Below are 19,168 nucleotides of genomic sequence, written 5' to 3' on the forward strand. Positions count from 1 at the left end.
GAGGGAAATGATAAGCAAGCCCTGCCCCCCGACCCCCAATTCCACTGCTGCATGCAGCTTTCCCTTAACTCTCCTCTTCCTTCTGAGTCTTCCTTTCTCTGATACCGGCTCAACACAAGGTTGACATAAGGGAAGCCATATTGCAGAAAAGAAACCATATTGTAACTTTGAATGAGCTCGGTAGATTTTGTGGCCCCTCCTAGCTGCTTTAAGATGATAACCTGGTTCTTTTGAGTTCCTTAGGAATGTGATGACCCCTGGACAGAGAGCCTATGCTGATAGCCATCATCAATGACAACTGAAAGATCAGGGTAGAGGGCAGTTGCTCCACTCTCTGATGCATATCCAGTAAAACAAAGGACTATCAGGAACTGGGACCAGATGTCTGCCCCCTCCCATCCCCAGATCAGATGGAGGCCCCACCCAGAGACCAGATGCTGCCCCCACCTGGAGACCAGCCCCCTGTATTACTGGCCTGTAGTCTTTGTTCTGTAAGATGGCTCTTTCTGACATGAGTCATCCATCTTCCCTCTTGCTAGCAAGTAATAAAGTCCTTTCTCTCCTACCACCTTGCATCCTGACTATTGGCATGTCTTGCCATGAGCAGATGACTTGGGTGGTAACATCTCCCGTCCATTTTGCCCTCATACCTTGACTTTCCTACAATTCAGAGACAAACTCAGCCAATTAATGGCCTCATGAGGACCGGAAGAGGTCTAGGTCTTAGAGGCCATCTTGTCTTACCTCCTCATTCTTACAGATGACCAGACTGGGTCTGGAGAGGGTACTGGAGGCACCAGAGGCAGCAGCTGGCTTATCCAAAAGATGGAAGGGGCTGGGGGCAGGGGTGGGGAGCAATTTGGTGCAGCAAGGGCAGAGAGTCAGACATCAAGAGGGAAGATATCTTCATTTCAGCATAAGTTCTGCATAATTTTTTAAAAAATAAAATGTTATTTTACAGTTTTAAGTTTTTATTTGGAAATAACACACGTGGAGGCCCCTAAGGCCTCTAAGATCTAACGCCCGGCCTTGAATCGGGGTCTCAGGGAGCGCCTTTCCTTCTCCCGTTTCCGGGCCTGGGGGCCTCCTCGGCGGCGCAGGAAAGGGCCTCTGCCGGGTCTTTGCCTCCGGTCTTGAGCAGCCTGTGATCATTAACCTCCTCACCCTCCGCCGTCGCCGCGGGCGGGCGCCGGGTCACGTGGCAGCAAGGGGTTTAGGCCCGCGGCCCCGCGAGCCCGCCGGACCTGGCCGCTCAGCCCATGGCCGCAGCCGCTGCGCTCCTCGCGGGGGTCCTGCTCCCCTGCTGAGGCGCCTTCCCGCAGCTTAATAAGGGGCTGTTGAAGGTGAGCCCAGAGAGCGTTTCCAACCTTCCCCCATAGCAGAGAGGGGTGGCCGAGGCCTCTTGGTCTATCCACAAGGCGCTGGGTGGGTCTGGAAAGGGAAGTGGGGGGATGAGGGTGGAACCCACCCCAAACTGGGGATTTGTTTCCAGGCTGGATGCTTGATACGTTCCCAAATGGACCTCAAAGCCCTGCGTCACCCCGCTGGTGGCTCTGCAGGTGAAAGAAAGTGACCTTCTGACCAGCACCATCCCCTCCCTCCCCACACCCACTCTGGCCGGCTATCTCTGTCCTGGCCCCCCAGCCACACTTTACCCACTTGCTCTAGTTTCTCCCCCTCCCCCCTCTTCTGGGCACCAGGACTCTTTCTTTCCTTCCCCATCTTTCTCTCCCCCCTCCCCCCCTGGGATCCTGGAGTATTTGCTGCCGGAGCAGAGGTGGCCTTGTGGGATGCGCAGAAGTGGGGGGGGGGGGGGGGGGGCCAGGAAAGGAGAGGCAGAAGGGAAAGTCCTAAAACCCCTCTTCCTCAGCCTGCTCCTCTGGGTGCTGCTGCTGGTGGGGAGAGTGTGCGGTGGGGGTGGACCTGGGGGTGACCATCTCATGGCTTCTCTTCTGGAGCCCTGGGGCCTTGGCAATGCTGGGAACCCTCCCCCACCTGCCCCCATAGCCAGAGAGCTCCTGACTCAGGGGTTGTCCCCACAGAGGAATGGGGCTGGGTGCTCCCACCACTTGGAGTGCTTAAGTGACTGCTGCCTCATGGACTTGGACCACGGTGGCACCTTCTGTGCCCCCAAGGCCGGAAGAGCCATGACGTGCTTGCCCCAGGTGAGGCTCGGGGTGGGGCAGCGCCTTCAGGCAAGTGGAGCCGGGAGGGTTAAACAAAGCCACTTGGCTGCACCTGCTCTTCACTCTCTGCTTCAGTGCCCTTCCCCCTTCTCCACTGGCAAACTCCTACTCATCCTGCAGTACAACTCCAGCCACCTCCTCTGAGAAGCCTTCTCTCCTTAGAGCTCCCACAGCCTTGGCTCACACCCTCAGCAGAGCATGTACCTCCCCAGTTTGTCTGCCTCTGCCACCATTTGGTGCTCCTCAAGGGTAGGACTCCCGCATATTCATCTTTGAACCCCCTACCCCCCAGCTTAGTGCCTACACATAGTAAGTGTTCAACAAATGTTTGTTGAATGAATGCCTATCTCTACCCTAACATCACTGAGGCAAAGTAGGTGGGAAAAGATCTTCTCCCTGCCACGGTGACCTGATTTCCTGAGAGGAGCACGGCGCTGCGGTGGGAGGACCACAGCTTCAGAGTTGGACCTGAGTTTAAATCCTGGCATTTCTACACCCCTCCCCCCGTCTTTGTGACCTCGGGCAGGTCACTTCTGTTCTCTGCGCCTTCGTTTCCTCATCTGTAAAATGGGCTAAAGTACCTATCCCACCAGGTTGTTGGGCCGAGTACGTGGTCCTGGCAAGGACAGTGCTCGTTCGAGCATGGTCGTTATTGGTGGGTGGAAATGCAGGGGGCAGAAGGCACAGTCCGTCTTGTTCCTGCTTGTCTTCTCTCCTCTGGCCCTGGGCCCAAACCTTTCTAGGGAGGACGGGCTGGGCCTCCATGTCCCTGTCTGGGGAGCGGCCAACGCCCTAAGGAAACAGCCAGGCCCTGACTGGGGGCCTGAGTCTGCAGCTGCGGTGGCCAGAGGGTCTTTTCATTACGGGCACTTGATCTGCTTTATTTCAGTTGATCCTCACGGTAACCCTGGGAGGTGGCTTACTGGTGTTATCCCCATTTGACGGATGTGGGAATGGAAGCAAGGATACTCACTACCTTGCCACAGGTCACAAAGTTATAAGCTGTAGAGCTGACAGACCCCAGGCCTGCCTCTGTCACTTGTGCTCTTGCTCCTGCTCCCCAAGAAGTATGAGCCCCCCTTCTTCGCTGCTCCTTGGTGACTCCCAACTCTCATACCCATTTCCTGCAGACCAAGGGAGCCACCAACATCATGTGCCCCTGCCACATGGGCTTGACTTGCATCTCCAAGGACCTGGCCTGTCCCCGCCGGTGCCATTTGCTTTAGAGCAGGATGCAGGCTGTCACTGCCCCCCTCCCTCCCTCCCTTGGGACCAGAGGCCTTGGGCATCTGAATCTTGCTCAAAGTTCAGCTCCTGAGACATTAAAGTCACTTCCTGGCTCTGGCCTCTGTCTGTGCTTCCTGGAAGAGGGAACGTGGGAGAGAGAGTTCCAGGCTGGGGGCAGGCCAAGGGGAGACCAGAGGCAGGAAAGAGCTTCCCACAGGGTTTGGTCCTGTCTGGAGGCCTGGTGGCTTCAGGGTAGGACTGCAGGAAGGGAAGGGGGCAAGGAGAATGTGGGTGAGGAGGGCTGGGTCCAGGAAGGGCCAAGTCTTGGGATGGAGGGCTGTGTTGGGATGGAGGGGCAGGGTTGAGGAGTGTGCCTGGAGCGTGTATATGGAGTGCCCGAGGATGGGGGTGTGGTAGGAGGGACTGAGAGGAGGTATCTGAATGCTTTGCAGGGGGAGCAAAAGGGTGGAGGTCATTGAGAGAGCGTTTATGAGAATATGTGTGCAGTATAAATGCAAAAATGTTCGTGCCTGTGGTGGGAAAGGGACCTGGTGCATTGATACCTCCACTCTCAGATATTACCAGTTCCATTTTCTAGATAAAGAAACTGAGGCTCGGGGTCACACCATGGGAGTATCAGCCACCACTGTCTACTGCAACTATCCAAAAAACCAAGCCAAGCTGGTCTAGATGATGAGGGAATTCATTGGTGGTCAGAATTGGAAGTCCAGAGGCAGGCAGGCCTCAGGTCTGGCTGAATCCAGCAGCTCCACAGCCGAATTCCTTCCCAGCAGCCACAAAATTTCCATTCGTCGCCTAATAATAACAGCTAAGATTTCTTGAGCACTTACTATATTCCAGGCACTGTGCGAAGTGTTTTCTTATCTGTATTAACTCATCTTTTTGTCACAACAAAGTTATGGTAGGTACTAAATTAGGGTGTTGAGGCTCAAAGTACCCTTCTCATGGGTTCAGAGAAGGGATGAGGCTGGATTTGAACCCAGTCCATCTTGCTCCAGAGGGCAGACTTTTAACCACTAATCCACCTCACTTATGCATATCATGCCTTCCAGAGAAAGGAAACGTCTCTGTGCCAGAATTCTCAGCAAACATGTTAAGATTGATTCTGAGTGGATTGGCTTAATCTGCATGCTCACCCATGAACCAATCACCGTGGTGGAATTTGCTCATTCACTTAGCCTGGGTTATGTGCAGGTGCACAGGTGGAGTCAGCCTCCCTGGGAATATTTTGATGGGCATGGGTGCCCGTTTTACCTGGCATCCCACAGCAGAGAGGGCTCCAACACAGCCAGGACTCAACTCCTTCCGCTTTCCTGGTCAGATCCTGATGAAGATGCCTGGCCTCAGCTCTGATGTCTGGACCCACTCTCCTGGGTCAGACTGGAACCCCAAGTTCCGTTTGTCCTGACCTGGACCCGCTCACCACGCATCATTTGACGTAACCACAGCGTAGCTCAGAGACCCTTTGCGTCACACAGAAATCAGGACTTGCTTCCTCTCTTATATTATAATATCTTGATCATTTCCCCCAGGTCACCAAAGTATTTTTGAAAACATTAATGGCTGCCTAATCTTTATTATATATGTGGACCATATTTTGCTTGACTATTTCCCACTGGGTAGACATTAAGATCGTTTCCAAATCCAAACCATCCATTTAGGATACACGTTTATGACTCCAGGCACAGAACCAGACTCTAATGAGGCAGGAAACCTCAGGCAAGGCGGATGACTTCTCTCTCTGGGGTTTGGAGGCTGAGAGGAGGGGCTGCTGGGTACGGTTGTTCGTGCCTCCCCCTCCCTCCATCCTCCTGCTCAGCCCTCTCCTGCTCTGCTTCCTTTTTTTTTTTTTTTTAATTTTTTACAACACAGCACACATAGAAACATGATATCCATATAGCACCTTGGGGTGAAAATAAAGGGCTTTGGGGCCCTAAAGAGTCTCTCCTGAGGGTAGAGGGCATCACCATCTCCAGACACACTGGTCGGGAAGCTCTGCCTAGGATGTTTCCTTCCTCCACTTAGTGGAAGATGGCTCGTCTCCACATCTGCTGGGTCCACGTTCCACTTGAAGAAAGAGGGTGGAGGGACAACCAATGCTCATCTTTCCTCAAAGGGCATGACCCTCATCCTGTTGGGCAAAACGTGGCTGCAAGGGAGACTGGGAGATGTAGTTTTCATCTGGGCCTCCAGCTAAAGCTTGGGGGTTCTGTTATGCAAGGACAGAAGGAGAATGTAGAGTGGGAACAACTCGCTGCCCCAAAACCCTTTATTATTATTTTAATAAGCAAGGGGAGCTTGGATCCCAGGACCTAGAGCTAGTGGTGTACTGTTAGGCAGCTCTTTCTTGAGCTGCACCTCTGCTGGGCTGTGTACCCTCTGGCTTAACCATAGCATCAGGCAGTGGTGGTGGAAGGGGACCACGGGACCCTCAACTTCCCAGCAAGGCTTGTGGTCAAGCCCAGTTGAGTTACTGTTGGAAACATGGCAGAACTGTCCACAGTACTCAGGGGAGCAGCTATCTGTGTCTACATCCGTGACCAAGTCATGGCTTTCTTTTCTGCAGGAGGTGAACATGGCAAAATTTTCATGAAGATTGAAGATAAAAAAACAGAGGAAAGTTATGAGATCCCTCTCACAGAGTGATGTGTCTCCTCACTCTAGACATTGAAATCATGCTACCCCGGGCTTAATGAAACCAGCAAAAAGTTAGTCATCGGTGATTAAGTAGCTAGCAACTAAAGGTTTTTTCCTTTTTGCAGTTACTGATTATAGCTTTTAGCTATTTAACCCACCCATTGTTAACCATGCTGCTGAGGCAATGTGCTATCTGACTCCCACTAGGCTCCTATGGATAATATCTCCCTGGAGCCTGGGTCACCATGGGAATGGGTGTGTGAGCTATTTTTCAGGAATTAGAACCCCTTGCCCACTTCAGGCCATCAACTGGGCCCGTGTAGATGTCTGATAAGTGACCTTTTGATGTCAAGCGGCTGAAAACTCCACCCTTAGATCATACGAATGTGACCATTTTGTGAGCATGCATCCTATGAAGAGGCATGGAGTCTGACTACGCCTGTGCATGTCATCAATGACCTCACCTCTCCTCACCTCCAGTCAGCTCTGTCCACATTTCAGACCACCTTGCCCCCCATCCCGTAAATATCCCTGAGTCCCTGTTTCCAGGGAAGCGGATTTGAGACTCATGCTCTTGCTTCCTCACATGGCTGCCTTGTGACTAAACCCTCTCTCTGCTGCAATCTCATTGTCTCAACGTTTGGCTTTCTGGGCGGCGGGCAAAAACAAACCTGGTGCCATAACGTTAATAATAAGCTTTATGGCAAATGTGACTCCCCTGTCCTAGTACCCCTACACGTAAAGCACTCGGAAGCCAGACTTGAGACGTGGGAGGGGGAAAGAGCAAGAGACAGAAGCACACTGAGTCCTCCTGGCTGGTGGCGTTGGAAGGAGGGTGTGCCAATCATTTGTCTGCCCTCCTCCTGCTCAGCTCTTTATCCTGGGAACTCCATTTCCCAGTCTCCTCTGTCCTCTGGCTTCTAGGACTGGCTGAAGATCAGAGGGGAGGAGAAGGGGCCATTGCCCACCACCCCCGACCCTGCTTCAGGTCATGTCACTGCCAGTCCTCCGCAGTCCCCAGGACTCCACCTGCACAGCCTCCTCACATTGTTTCTCCAGCCATATGGACACTGGCGTCTTCCTGCTGTTGCCTATCTCCCGGTTGCCTTGACATCCTGTTTGGATTCTCAGCTCCTCCATCACCTGTGTGACTATTTCCTTATATTAAGTTCTCTCTGTTTCCAATACCTAGAATAGTTTCTGTCTTTCTGACTGGTCATTGACTGGTAGAGAAAGAAACTTTTCAAGTGAAAGCAAAGCTGATTCTCGAACACTAAACCCTCCTTAAACAGTAGAATTCACTCAAAGACAATTGCTTTGGAAAGCCAGCTGAGGTTGGTAGTGAGGTCTGAAAGGTCTTACAAATACTTTTACTTTGAAAAAATTTAAAGCCAATAAAGACTGAATATACTAAACAATAAAGATGTGCCAATGACATTTTGCGTCGCTTTAAAATAGGCATGATGGGTGGTCCCATACAAATTCCCATTTTCCATATCTAAGGAACGTTTAGTCATTTTCCCTGCCAAAAATCCATTGCCCGCCTTCTTTTGGTAGCCCTGAATTTCCTCTAAGGAAACCACCGCCTTCCATTCTCAGTCCATGGGGTTGAATGGGGCTCCATCCGCATCAGAGCACTGAATCCTCTAGACACAGAGATTGGTCCGGTGTGTGGCTAAGAGGCTTGTTCTGTTGCCCTGGCCTTAGGGATCGGTTTTGAGATCGACACAAGACCCAGTCTGTCCGATCAAAGTGAAGCCTAGGATTTGAACAAGTTACCGTGATGAAATACCTTCTCTTCCACTGGACTTGAACATGGGAGAATGTAGGTCTGTAGTTGTTGGCAGCCATCTTATCACTATGTGGACTCAGAATGAAGCCAACACAGGAAAGTGGAGTCAGCGTCTAATGTCTTCCTTTTAGCCCCTGAAACAAGCTGTGTCTTAAGACAGATAGCTCTACCCCTGGACTTTTAAGTTATATAACCCAGTAAATTCACTTTTTTCCTTACCTACTTAAGGTTGGGTTTCTGACACTTGCAAGCAAGTAAGGCCTGACATTCTCTGTCTCTTGAAGATGAGAAACATTTCAGAATCTCCCTTTCTTGCTATAGCAATAAATACTTGTTCTTGTTTCTTTGTTGCATTACGGGAATTAATATGCAGATTCAGAGGCACTGTGTCTCTGCATCTGGACGTTCAAATGTTCTATGTTCCTCATTTGGAGGTTTTAAAGGAATAATCTTGATGCTGAGAAGGCAAAGGCTTCAGGCCACCTTAAATTAACCAAATCTTTCTCCTCCTATCCTGATCAGCCCTATCTCTGCCCAAACAGGGCTCCCAGCCCCTCTCTCAGAAGACTGACTTCTTTCTTTCTTTTTTTTTAATTAATTTCTACTGCTTCACCAAGGATTTTTTTTTTTTTTTTTTTTTTTTTTGCTGAGGAAGATTTGCACCGAGGTAACATCCATTGCCAATCTTCCTTTTCTTTTGCTTGAGGAAGATTAGCCCTGAGCTAACATCTGTGCTAGTCTTCCTCTATTCTTTTGTATGTGGGACACCTCCACAGTGTGGCTCATGAGCAGAGTGGGTCCGTGCCGGGGATTCAAACCTGCGAACCCGGGCTGCTGAAGTGGAGCACGGGGAACTTTAACCACTTGGCCACAGAGCCCGGCCCCAGAAGCCTTATTTCTAAGGTGAAGTCTCTACCCCTTTAGGTTTCCTTCCTTTTTTGGTCAAACAAGGCAGAGACAATGCTATGAATTCACCAAGTCCATTTCATTTTCTTCTTCCTGGGCACCAGAAGGACTGCATTCCTGCAGGTAGCTTGGGCTGAGTGGCTATTTCTAGCCAGCAAAGTGACAGGCGTAACTTCGGGGCCAAAGCAGAGGAGTGCAAGTGTGAGGTAGCAGAAAGGAAGACTCCGATGACAGCTTACAGGCCCCCACTCCCCTTCCAGGCAAGACAGCAAGAAGAGCAGCTGCTCCCTCCCTGGGCGCTGGTGAGAAGTGCAAACCACACAAACCCCAGCCCGCGCAGAACACTCGCCTGGCCCCATCTCCTCGCCACAGTAAAAGGCAGAGCCACACGCCCCTTCCTCCTTGCCACTTCACACCTCCTTGCACCTGCCCTTCTGTCCGCAGCAAGTTCCATTATCGAATAATAAAGCTTTTCATATCATCGTGGTATAGGTGGCATCACCAGTCCCAACATCCAAAACAATTTTGGGTGAGCATTCATTTCACCCTCCGCGAGGCACCCAGAAAACCTGGGAGTCAGACATCCCGGGAGTCCTCCAGTTCTCTTTCCTTGCCGTGGCCAAGTGGTGCAATGAGGACCTACGGGATGGCAGGGGGCCTGGATCACTGAGCCCGCGCACGGAGGACGGCCGCCTTGGAGAGTCCCCTTTGCCAGAAATCCACTTTTGTCGTGTCAAGGCTCTGAGACTCCTGGGTAGTTGTTTCCACTGCTTTACCCAGCCCCTTCTGACTAGCTTATATATAAACGTCACTTGCTGCTCTTCCCTCTGCGTTACCACCATTCCCACGTCCAAGACTCACTCCCTTTGTTCTTATCCACCGCCGCCGCACGCCTTCGTGGTTTGTGTGTCCTGGGCTGGTCATTCTTGTGCTTGCCCCAAAGGCCTGCAGAAATGCATCCAGGCCCACTGGATTTTCTCAAGAGAGGGAGTTATCAGAATTCGAATTGAAGGCCTCTGTGGGACGGGAGTGGGAAGATGAAAACTAGAGTCTAATCTTCTGTTACTTGATGGCTCTGTGACTTTGGGGAAGTTTGACAACTTCTCTGGGCCTTAGGCACCTCACTTAAGAAAGAAAAGATTCCTGAGTCAGCCCTGATGTCCGTGTGGTCTGGGAGCCGGCACACCGGCCTCTCGGGTCAAGCCTAGGACTGGGCATTCACACCTCATTGCCTACCTCCAGGCCTGGGTCACATGGTGGTCACACGGCAGAGGCGGGGTATGTAGCTGGACCTTAGAAGAACGCCACCACCTCCGGGCCACAATGCGGTGGCTGCTGCTCCTGGTCCTCCTCCTCCTCCTCTCTTTTTCCTTCCTCCTCACCGGGGGCTCATTTTTCCAGGGAGAAATCGCAAATGTGGTAAGGAACCTAGACGGTACAGTCACGTCTTCTGCCACCATCCTAGGACCTGTGCTGTTTGCGGAGGGTGGGTGGGCACAGAGGCTCATGTGGGTGAAAGCCAGAAGCGGGGGCAACATGGAGAGTTGGAGGAAAGGTGTCTGGGGGGGAAAGAGAAAACCCATCCTAGTCTTGGGAGCTGTGCCGCGGCGGTGCCAGGTGCTGCCACACAGAGATGGACATGACACAGCACTTGTCCCCACCCCATGCTCTAGTGAGGGAGACAAGACATTTATTCATGCAGCAAATTTTATTGAGTAACTACTATATGTGCTTTATTTGTTTCCAGGTGCTGGGGATAGGGCTGTGAGCAAGATATAGAAATCCTTGCCCTTGTAGGGCTGACGTTCTACTGCAGGAGGCAAATAAGTGAAATATTAATATATCCCAGGTGATAAACACCTGGGGACAAAGAAAACGAGGAAGGGGCTTCAGGAGAGGTGGTGTGAGAAGAGGAGGCAGTTTTAAACAGGGTGCTTAGGCAAGACCTTACTGACAAAGTGAAATGTAGGCAGAGACCTAAGGGAGTGAGGTCTTTCCCAAAGGGAGCCGGGCTGCCAGACCTCTGGGGAAAGAGCATACCAGGTGGAGGGAACAGCCAGGGCAAAGGTCTAGAGGTGGGGCCTGGCCTGGCATATTCAAGGAATAACAGAGAGGAGCGAGGGAGAGTGGAATGACTAGGAGATGAGGTCTGAGCTGGAAGGACAGAGTATTGCCATATCTTCATTTATTCAGTTCTGCATTCGGCGCCTACTATGTGTGAAGACTTCAGTCCTCGGGGCTAAGAAATGCAGCAGCGAACAAGATGGTGAAAGGTCTCTGCCCCCCTGGACCTGCGGTTCTAGCAGCGGGGGACAGAAAGTCAGAAAAAAATAAGATAAATGAGGAAGATAATTTCAGAGTCCTAAGTGTTGTGAACATATGAAAACCGGGTGATGGGGACCGTTCTAGTCGGGTATCCGGGAGGGCCTCAGCCTGGGGCAGGACAGGGAGGCGGCCAGGCAGAGCTCACAGGGCAGGGTGTTCTAGGCAGAGGGACCAGCAAGTACAAACGCCCCGGGGCCAGGCGATCTTGCTGCATTCAGAACCCCAGTGGTGGCTGCAGGCTGTGCACCCGTGTGGGTGCGTGTTTGTGTGTGTGTGTGTGTGTGTGTGTGTGTGTGTGTGTGGTGGGGGTGGGGAGGCTGCAAGAGATCTAGTGATAGACAGACCACCCAGGAGTAAGCCCTGCAGGTCCCACAAAGACTTTCCATATTTAAGTGTTCTAGGAGGTCCTTGGAGCCTTTTTAAAAAAATTATTTTATTGAGGTCACATTGGTTTATAACACTGCATACATTTCAGGTGTACATTATTATATACAGTTTCTATATAGACTGCACTGTATTCACCACCAATAGTCTGGTTTTTATCCGTCACCTCACATGTGCCCCTTTACCCCTTTCACCCTCCCCCCATCCCCTTCCCCTCTGACAACCACCAATCTGTTCTCCTTATCTGTGCGTTTGTTTATCTTCCACATATGAGTGAAACCATATGGTGTTTGTCTTTCTCTGTCTGACTTATTTTGCTTAGCCTAACACCCTCGAGATCCATCCATGTTGTCATGTTGTTGCAAATAGCATGATTTTGTCTTTTTTTATGGCTGAGTAGTATTCCATTGTATATATACACTGCATCTTCTTTTTTTTTTTTTTTTTGCTTTTTCTCCCCAAACCCCTTCAGTACATAGTTGTATATTTTAGTTGTGGGTTCTTCTAGTTGTGGCATGTGGGACACTGCCTCAACATAGCCTGATGAGTGGTGCCATGTCCGCGCCCAGGATCCAAATTGGTGAAACCCTGGGCTGCCGAAGTGGAGCGCATGCACTTAACCACTCGGCCACGGGGCCGGCCCCCCACCACAGCTTCTTTATCCATTCATCTGTTGAGGAGCACTTGGTTTGCTTCCACATCCTGGCTGTTGTGAATAATGCTGCAATGAATATCGGGGTGCATAAATATCTGAATTGTCGATTTCAAGTTCTTTGGATAAATACCCAGTGGGATAGTGGGATCATAATGTATTCCTATTTTTAATTTTTTGAGGAATCTCCATAGTGTTTTCCATAGTGGCTGCACCAGCTTGCATTCCCACCAGCAGTGCATGAGGGTTCCCTTTCCTCCACATCCTCTCCAACACTTATTTCTTGTCTTTTTAATAATAACCATTCTGATGGGCATGAGGTGATATCTCCTTGTAGTTTGATTTGCATTTCCCTAATAATTAGTGATGTTGAACATCTTTTCATGTGCCTGTTGGCCATCTGTATATCTTCTTTGGGAAAATGTTCATATCCTCTGCCCATTTTTTGATCAGATTGTTTGTTTTGTTGTTGTTGAGTTGGATGAGTTTTTTATATATTTTGGAAATTAACCCTTTGTTGGATATATGATTTGCAAATATTTTCTCCCAGCTGGTGGGTTGTCTTTTTGTTTTAGAAAACCCACCAACTGGGAGGCTTTGAAACGGGGGCCTGACATGATGGGATTTACCTTTTAATAAAGATCATCTAGCAGTTCTGGAAAGAGTTGATGGGGGGAGGGAGAGGGGGGAAAGGAGGAGGAGGGGAGGAGCGGGGAGAGAGAGAGGGTGCAGGTGGGGGACAGGGGTCAGTTACTGGCAAGAGAGGAATCAGGTGGCCAGGAAGAAGCTATTGCCAATCCAGTCCTGCTTTCCTGCTGTATTTTCTTTACAGCATTAAATCATACATAATAGATGTGATTACACATGTGTAACATACATAATAATTATTAATGAATAATACCTAACATATATATGTTAGGTAAAAATTACATACAGTAAAATGCCCAAATCTTGATTTTACACTAAAATGAATGGCTTTTATTTTTTTTCAAAGGAGTTGGTTTAATTCCAGGTGGTACAGAATTTGGGATAGAATGAAGACTGAAGAGAACACTCTGGCAGGAGTCTGAGCTGGGTTTACTCTGACCTCACAGCTGAGGTAGAAAGGGCTGAGTGAGAGCTGAAGAGAGAATGAGCCACTGTAGGATTTTTCTTTTACAAAAGTTTATTGTTAAATGTACGACAGGCTCCAAGGCAACACTTGATTCTGACTATAGGTGGCAACAGATGTTATGGAGGGAGTCTAGAAGTTTAAACAGGAATGCCTCAGGCACAAGGAACTGTTGATTTTCCCCCAGATTTCCTAATTCCTCTGTGGCCGGAGGGCCCTTTCCCGCCTTGATTTTAGCTCCTCGTCTCTTCTGCTCTTTCCGTTTCTGCTTGAACGCCTCGTTTTCCTCGCCCGTCTCCTTGGCCTGCCTCTGGGGCTGTTTCCAGGGACTGCTTCTTGCCACCTCCGTGGCCAGACATGGCGCCTGCCTCCCGCCCCTTCCCCCGGTGGCTTTTAAACTTATGCAGACGCCTCCTAACCACCCGCCAGATCCAGAGCCAGAGCCAGAGCATTTCCAGCACTCGGGAACACTGCCTCACGCTCGCTGCCAGTCCACGGTCCCAAAGCTCGCTCTCCTGACCTCCATCATCGTACATTAGTTTTGCCTGTTTTTCAACCTCATACAATGGAATTACACAGTACGTTTGTTTGTAAATCCAGGTTCTTTTGCTCAACATTTTATCTATGACACCGTATCTATTGCATGTATTTATTTATTCTGTGTCTTCTCCCCTAGAGCTGCGCTTGTCCCACAGCATAGTCACTAGTCACATTGTTACCGAACAGAGTGAGTTCCCTCCTGGCAGAGTTAAAATCAGGATCTGGACCAGGAGTAGTTGTCACACAAAGTAGAACTTATTTGCAGCAAATAGGAGACCACATAGAATCATTTCCAGAGTCATGGCGTCCCCCAATGAAGGGGGAGCAGGGGCCTTTTATTTCAGATGGGAATGAATATTCAAAAGAGAGAGGTGGGTATTCTCTTGCCGCAGGCTCAGTTGGAAATACGCCTCCACAGACACTGCGGGTTAAGAGACTAAGAGGCCTAAACTCCTCCCGGAGAGGAAATTTTAGCATTAAAAATGAGGCAGAGGCCACAGGTGTCGCTCTTGTGGTGGGGCTTGGTCTGGTTCAGGGTGCTTGGTGATGACTGCATCTCTTAAACAGGTAAATGCCTCGGAACGCACCCTTGAGTTCCCGGGGCCATTGTTCCATGACAACATGAAGTTACTTAAATTAACATTAAGCAAAATTTAAAATTCAGCTCCTCAGTCACACTGGCCACGTTTTAAGCGCTCAATAGCTACCTGGGGCTAGTGACTCCCGCCTTGGACCATGCAGAAAAAGCACACTTTCATCGTTGCTGAAAGTCCTATGGGACAGCTGCTCTGAACTGTCAGCCCCAGAAGGGCAGGCGTTTCTGTGTGTTTCTTCCCGGCTGTATCCCCGGTGCCTGGAACAGTGCCTGGAATGGAGTCTGGAGACAATAGGTTATCAGTATTCGCTTGTTGAACGACTATCGAAATTGCCCAACAGAGAGGTGATGGGTAGCGGGAATAACGCGATGTCGTAAGCCCCAGCATTGGGGGTCGCTGATGTGTGAGTGTGTCTGTGTGTGTGTGTGGGGGGGGGGGGGCGCGTAGATGACAGTCAAGCTCAGCTGAAAGGGTGACCAGGAGTTTGCAGGAGAGACGGTTGTGCAGCGGCAGGAGCCGCGTGAGCAAAGACAGGAAGGTCTGGACCACCTTGTGTGTGCGACAGAAGTAACCTATTTGGGGACACAAAGGGCAAACCTTTAGAAACTGTTTAGCTCCCTCTAGGCACAAGCGGGCCCTGCCGGCGCCCTCTCTCCCCCGCCGCATCCGCACGGACGTCCCCGGGGGCCCAGCTGGGTGGGGCGCGGTCGGGGGAGGAGCCGGCGGGGGGCGGCCCCGGGGGGCGGCGGGCCGCGGTGCAGCCGGGCGGGGCCGTCTCCCCACAGGACACCGGGGAGATCTGCATCCAGAGCAAGAAGTGCAAGAGCGGATGCTGCCGCCGGGAGCCCGAGAACTGCCAGTCATACTGTGCCCTCAAGGGGTCGGAGGGCAGCGCGTGTCACACGCAGGTGAGCGGCGGCGCCGGGGCGGCTGAGCCGGGAGGGACCCACGAAAACCGGGAGCCGGGCAGCCGGAGGGACTTAGAGCCCAGGGGAGGAGGGGAGGGGGGTTGGGCGGAAAGGACCCGGAGCCGGGAATTCTCCGTTGGGAATGCCCCTCCCAGTCGGCTGGGGGAGCCTGTGCACAGACCCAAGGTGGGTCCTCACCGCGGGGACTTGGAATCCTGGAGGCGGGTCGTGGGGCATGGCGATGCTTCTCTTTCTAATGTGGGTTCCCGTTCTCCGGGGCTCATCCCCGCGAACCCTGAAAGTAGCTCTGTAAATGGGCACCGCTAGAAGGTCTGGCGCTAACCATGGTTCTACCTCTGCCTCAGACCACCTCCCCCAAGCCCTAGGAGTTCAGCTGTGGCCCCAGGTGTTCCTGGCCGGAGCGGGGCTGAGGCTGCCTCTGAGTTAGGTGTAAAGGAAAGGGGAGTTGATTTGCCCATGCATGGATTTAAGGAGAAGAGATGGGGGCCTCTGTCGTGTTCATCGACTTAGGACAGGCAGACAGGTTAATGACAGGGATGGAGCTAGGAGGGCACTGAGCAACCCTGGGGGCCTGCCTGGAGATGGCAACCAGAGGCACAGACTCTGAACAGCTGGATGAGGGCTCCTCTGCAGTGTGCAAGCAGATGGGCTCCAGAGCTGGGCTGGGGTGGGAGTGGGGGCTGCCCCTGCGGGGTGAGGGCAGAGCAGCTCCCAAGGTCAGGGTCAAAGTCCGGCCTTTCCCAGACGTTCTTCGGCCTTTATAACGAGTGTCCCTGCCTGCCGGACCTGACTTGTGTATTTCCGAAGAATGTGAAATCGTTTAAAATCATCTACGGCCGTTGCAGGAAAACTGAAGCAAAGAAGCCAGCTAAGAAAAGTTTCTTTTAATTCTGCCTCTTCCTTGCATCCTCCCTCCCCACCCCCACCCCTGCTCCCTTGCCTACACAGAACTGTGTATGCCTGCCCCTCAGCCCCAGAGCCACCCGCTAGGAGAGGGGCAGGGAGGGAGGGGTGATGCACCGTCGTTGAAATAAAGAGCTCTCAATGTTTGCTGCCCATGGACCTGGGGCTGGGTGGGCCTGCCAGGCTGCGATGGGCATGGGACAGGGCAAGGTCATGCTAGTGGGGGATGCGGGGGGTGGGGGGGAAGATGAGGAGATGAGGGAGGAAGAAGGAAGGGGTATTCTTGGGCTCGGAGTCTTTCTCTTGTAAGGGCACGAATGAAAGTCCCCCAGAGGAGACTTGAGCTCCCCACTCCCACCCCAACCCCTTTCGGGCTTCAGCCCACTCCATAATCCACCTTCGAAAGCTCAGCTTGCTTCCTCTGACCTTAAATTTCAGAACTGAAAGTGCACAAAACGAACGTGTGTGTGAAGAATTGCCAGTGTTTGTTGAGCACTTCCTGGATGCTGGCGGCAAGGCTAGTGCCTTACGCACATGATCTCATTTAATCCTAGAGGGGTCGGTACTGTTACCACCCCTATTTCACAGGCGAGGAGCAGAGGGATTGAGCAACTAGCTCAAGGTCACACAGCTTGAAAGTGATGAATCGGACTCTTCTGGAAGACAGGAAGAGAAGGAAGGGATGAGAAAGAAAGGAGAGCCAAGGAAAGATTGAGGAAATGAAGGATTGGAGCATCTTCTGTGCTGGGTGAGGGTGGGCACAGGATGAGTCAAGAGGAGTTTTAGGAAGTGGTCCTGTGGGTTGTGAGGCTTTAGGAGCCAGAGCCAGCTTGCGGGCTTGTGTGTAGTGCATTCTCAGCAGAGGGAAGCCTCAAGGTGGCCCTGTTCTATTCCGTTACATTTTGGAGATAATTATTTCAGATTTTGGACCTAAGTTCCCAGACTGAGCCACACCCCTGATTAAGTAAGCCCCTAGATCCGAGCCACGCGTGCCCTGCAGGATGTCCAGCTTATGGTGCAAGAGCTCAGGAGCTGAGATATAAGCTGTGGTCGTACTCAGAGCATTCCCCTGTAAGTCACAGCAAAACTGTGAACTCATCCTCCGGAGAAGATGCTGTCCTGTACGAAATGCATCGGACGGATACATAGTGTTACATGGACATCAGACAGATACAGTCTTACAGTCCGTGGTGTTACATGAGCTCCCCGGATGTGGAGAAAGTGTATAAAACAAGCTTGGAAGGAGAGCCTGAAGCCCTGGAAGCCCAGCCTCCCAGGAGACCCAATGTATTAGAAGTTAGAAGGGGTGAGGGGCAAAAAGCTATGTTGCTGATATGATTAAACTGGTTCCAAGTGTTGGGGAAGAAAAACTTTTCCTCTACCCTCTTTCGTTCAATATTTCAGGGTCTGCAAATTAAACTGACAAAAGACAGTTTCGCAAGAGAAGAGATTTTTATTCACATATATACGTGGGGGAGTTTACAGAAAAATGTGACTCAAAGAGGCAGTTAGAATTTGGGGGCTTATATAACATCTTAATAGGGGAAGGGGAGGGGGAGAAGGACGCTTATGGGAAAACACATGACATTTAGGAAAGGTAAATGGGCCCTTTGGAGAGCAGATGGGAGACATGACAGTTTAGTGATAATGTCTATTTAGGTGCCATGTGGACTTACACCCAGTGATGAGTCAATCTTTCATGTTTGCAAGAAACTCCCAGAAAGGGGATTTAAGATGACCAGCTCTTTTGGGAGGCTCTGCTTTTAGGGGGATAAGGGAGTTCAGAAAAAAAGCCTATTCTCAAATGCCTGCAGCTCAAAATAATTTGGATGCCACAGTGGCGTATTCTGGACCCCTTCCCAAGCCGTGGGTATTCAGCTGCCCCTGTGGGAAAAGCGGTCATTGGTAGAAGCCACTGCTGCCAGAATCTAGAGAGATTTGTGAGGAGAAAGTACTCTGATGTGCGACACTATGCCTCTGCTGTGCTGAAAAGGGTCAATTCTCTGGTGCTGAAAAGCAGCAGAAATCGAGCAGGTACAGCAGCACTGTCCAATGGAAAGAAATGTGAACTACATATTAATTTTAAATTTTCTAATAGCCATATTAAAAAAAAAAAGTAAAAAGGAACAGGTAGAATCAATTTGGATGATATATTTTATTTGTATCCCAACCAAAAATGTTATCATTTCAACATGTAAAAATTGAGATTTTCACATTCTTTTTTTGGTAACAGGTCTTCAAAAATCCAGTTTGAATTTTACACTTCTCTCAGTTCGGGTGAGCCACGTGCCAGGTCCTCAAAAGTCACGTGTGGCTGGTGAATAGCTATCGTGTTAGACAGTGCAGGTCCACAGGGTCCAGCAGTAGGAATTTGGATGGGCTCCAGGCTTGATGAGAGGAAAGTGCTTTTGAACAACAACAATAACAAAATGCTCCCCTTTTTCCAGCAGCCTTGTACTAGTTGGGTTCAGTGTAGTAAAACAACCACTCCAGGTATTTCAAATAGAAAGGATTTAATACAGGGGACCAGAGGGTTGAGGTCTTGGCCACTTGCTTCCACACAGTCCAACTCCCTGCTCAGTCCTGGAGACTAGGGACATTTTCCTCACGTCCCCCACAGTCTGTAAGAGTGCTGGGCACTGTGGCGTTCAGTAGATGTGTGAAGTGAAGGAATACAGATCTCCCCAGGGCTGAATCTGGGCCCCAAGGAATTGGACCCACAGCTGCCTCAGGGCCTGAGACCCCTACTGGATTCAGTTATTGAAAGCCCCTCTTGTGGAGCGCTAACTCAGGTGTGGCAGCCATTGCCCCCCTTCCTTGCTAACTGAACCCCAATGTTGTTTGGGCAGTAATGTGCCCAGCCCCGGGAGAGGAGTCATAATGAGTCAGAGCCAGTCGCAGCCATCTCATTCCCTTTGCCCAACTCCCTTTCCCAGCCTGCCTTGCAGCTAGAGGCGGT

The 19,168-nt window shown here is 50.9% G+C and overlaps 2 protein-coding genes across 6 annotated transcripts; both read left to right on the forward strand.

Annotated features, from left to right (window-relative positions):
* Positions 1-1,143: 1,143 nt before the first annotated feature.
* Positions 1,144-7,508, forward strand: CLPSL2 (colipase like 2). Of its 5 annotated transcripts, none has more exons than XM_070585992.1 (5): positions 1,183-1,343; positions 1,493-1,559; positions 2,008-2,165; positions 2,349-2,435; positions 3,317-3,531. In XM_070585992.1, the coding sequence occupies exons 2-5, from the start codon at positions 1,517-1,519 to the stop codon at positions 3,410-3,412; spliced, it is 384 nt and encodes a 127-aa protein (XP_070442093.1). In that variant the 5' UTR covers positions 1,183-1,343; positions 1,493-1,516; the 3' UTR covers positions 3,413-3,531. The 5 variants fall into 5 exon arrangements, 3 of the variants coding, with proteins under 3 accessions (XP_070442093.1, XP_070442092.1, XP_070442095.1); XM_070585991.1 differs by lacking the exon at positions 2,349-2,435 and adding an exon at positions 3,076-3,172 and having other exon boundaries at positions 1,188-1,343; XM_070585994.1 differs by lacking the exon at positions 2,349-2,435 and having other exon boundaries at positions 1,192-1,343.
* Positions 7,509-10,028: 2,520 nt separating this feature from the next.
* Positions 10,029-17,641, forward strand: CLPSL1 (colipase like 1). Its single transcript, XM_070585995.1, has 3 exons — positions 10,029-10,188; positions 15,163-15,285; positions 16,051-17,641. The coding sequence occupies exons 1-3, from the start codon at positions 10,093-10,095 to the stop codon at positions 16,192-16,194; spliced, it is 363 nt and encodes a 120-aa protein (XP_070442096.1). The 5' UTR covers positions 10,029-10,092; the 3' UTR covers positions 16,195-17,641.
* Positions 17,642-19,168: the final 1,527 nt, after the last annotated feature.

Source organism: Equus przewalskii, chromosome 19 (assembly GCF_037783145.1).
Source record: "Equus przewalskii isolate Varuska chromosome 19, EquPr2, whole genome shotgun sequence".
Lineage (NCBI taxonomy): Eukaryota > Metazoa > Chordata > Mammalia > Perissodactyla > Equidae > Equus > Equus przewalskii.

Coding starts and splice junctions, on each gene's coding strand:
- CLPSL1 (XM_070585995.1), top strand. CDS start 10,093: ATGCGGTGGCTGCTGCTCCTGGTCCTCCTCCTCCTCCTCTCTTTTTCC. Junction 10,189..15,162: donor AGGGAGAAATCGCAAATGTG/GTAAGGAACCTA, acceptor GTCTCCCCACAG/GACACCGGGGAGATCTGCAT. Junction 15,286..16,050: donor GCAGCGCGTGTCACACGCAG/GTGAGCGGCGGC, acceptor GGCCTTTCCCAG/ACGTTCTTCGGCCTTTATAA.
- CLPSL2 (XM_070585991.1), top strand. CDS start 1,517: ATGGACCTCAAAGCCCTGCGTCACCCCGCTGGTGGCTCTGCAG. Junction 1,560..2,007: donor CCCCGCTGGTGGCTCTGCAG/GTGAAAGAAAGT, acceptor CTGCCCCCATAG/CCAGAGAGCTCCTGACTCAG. Junction 3,173..3,316: donor TACTCACTACCTTGCCACAG/GTCACAAAGTTA, acceptor CATTTCCTGCAG/ACCAAGGGAGCCACCAACAT.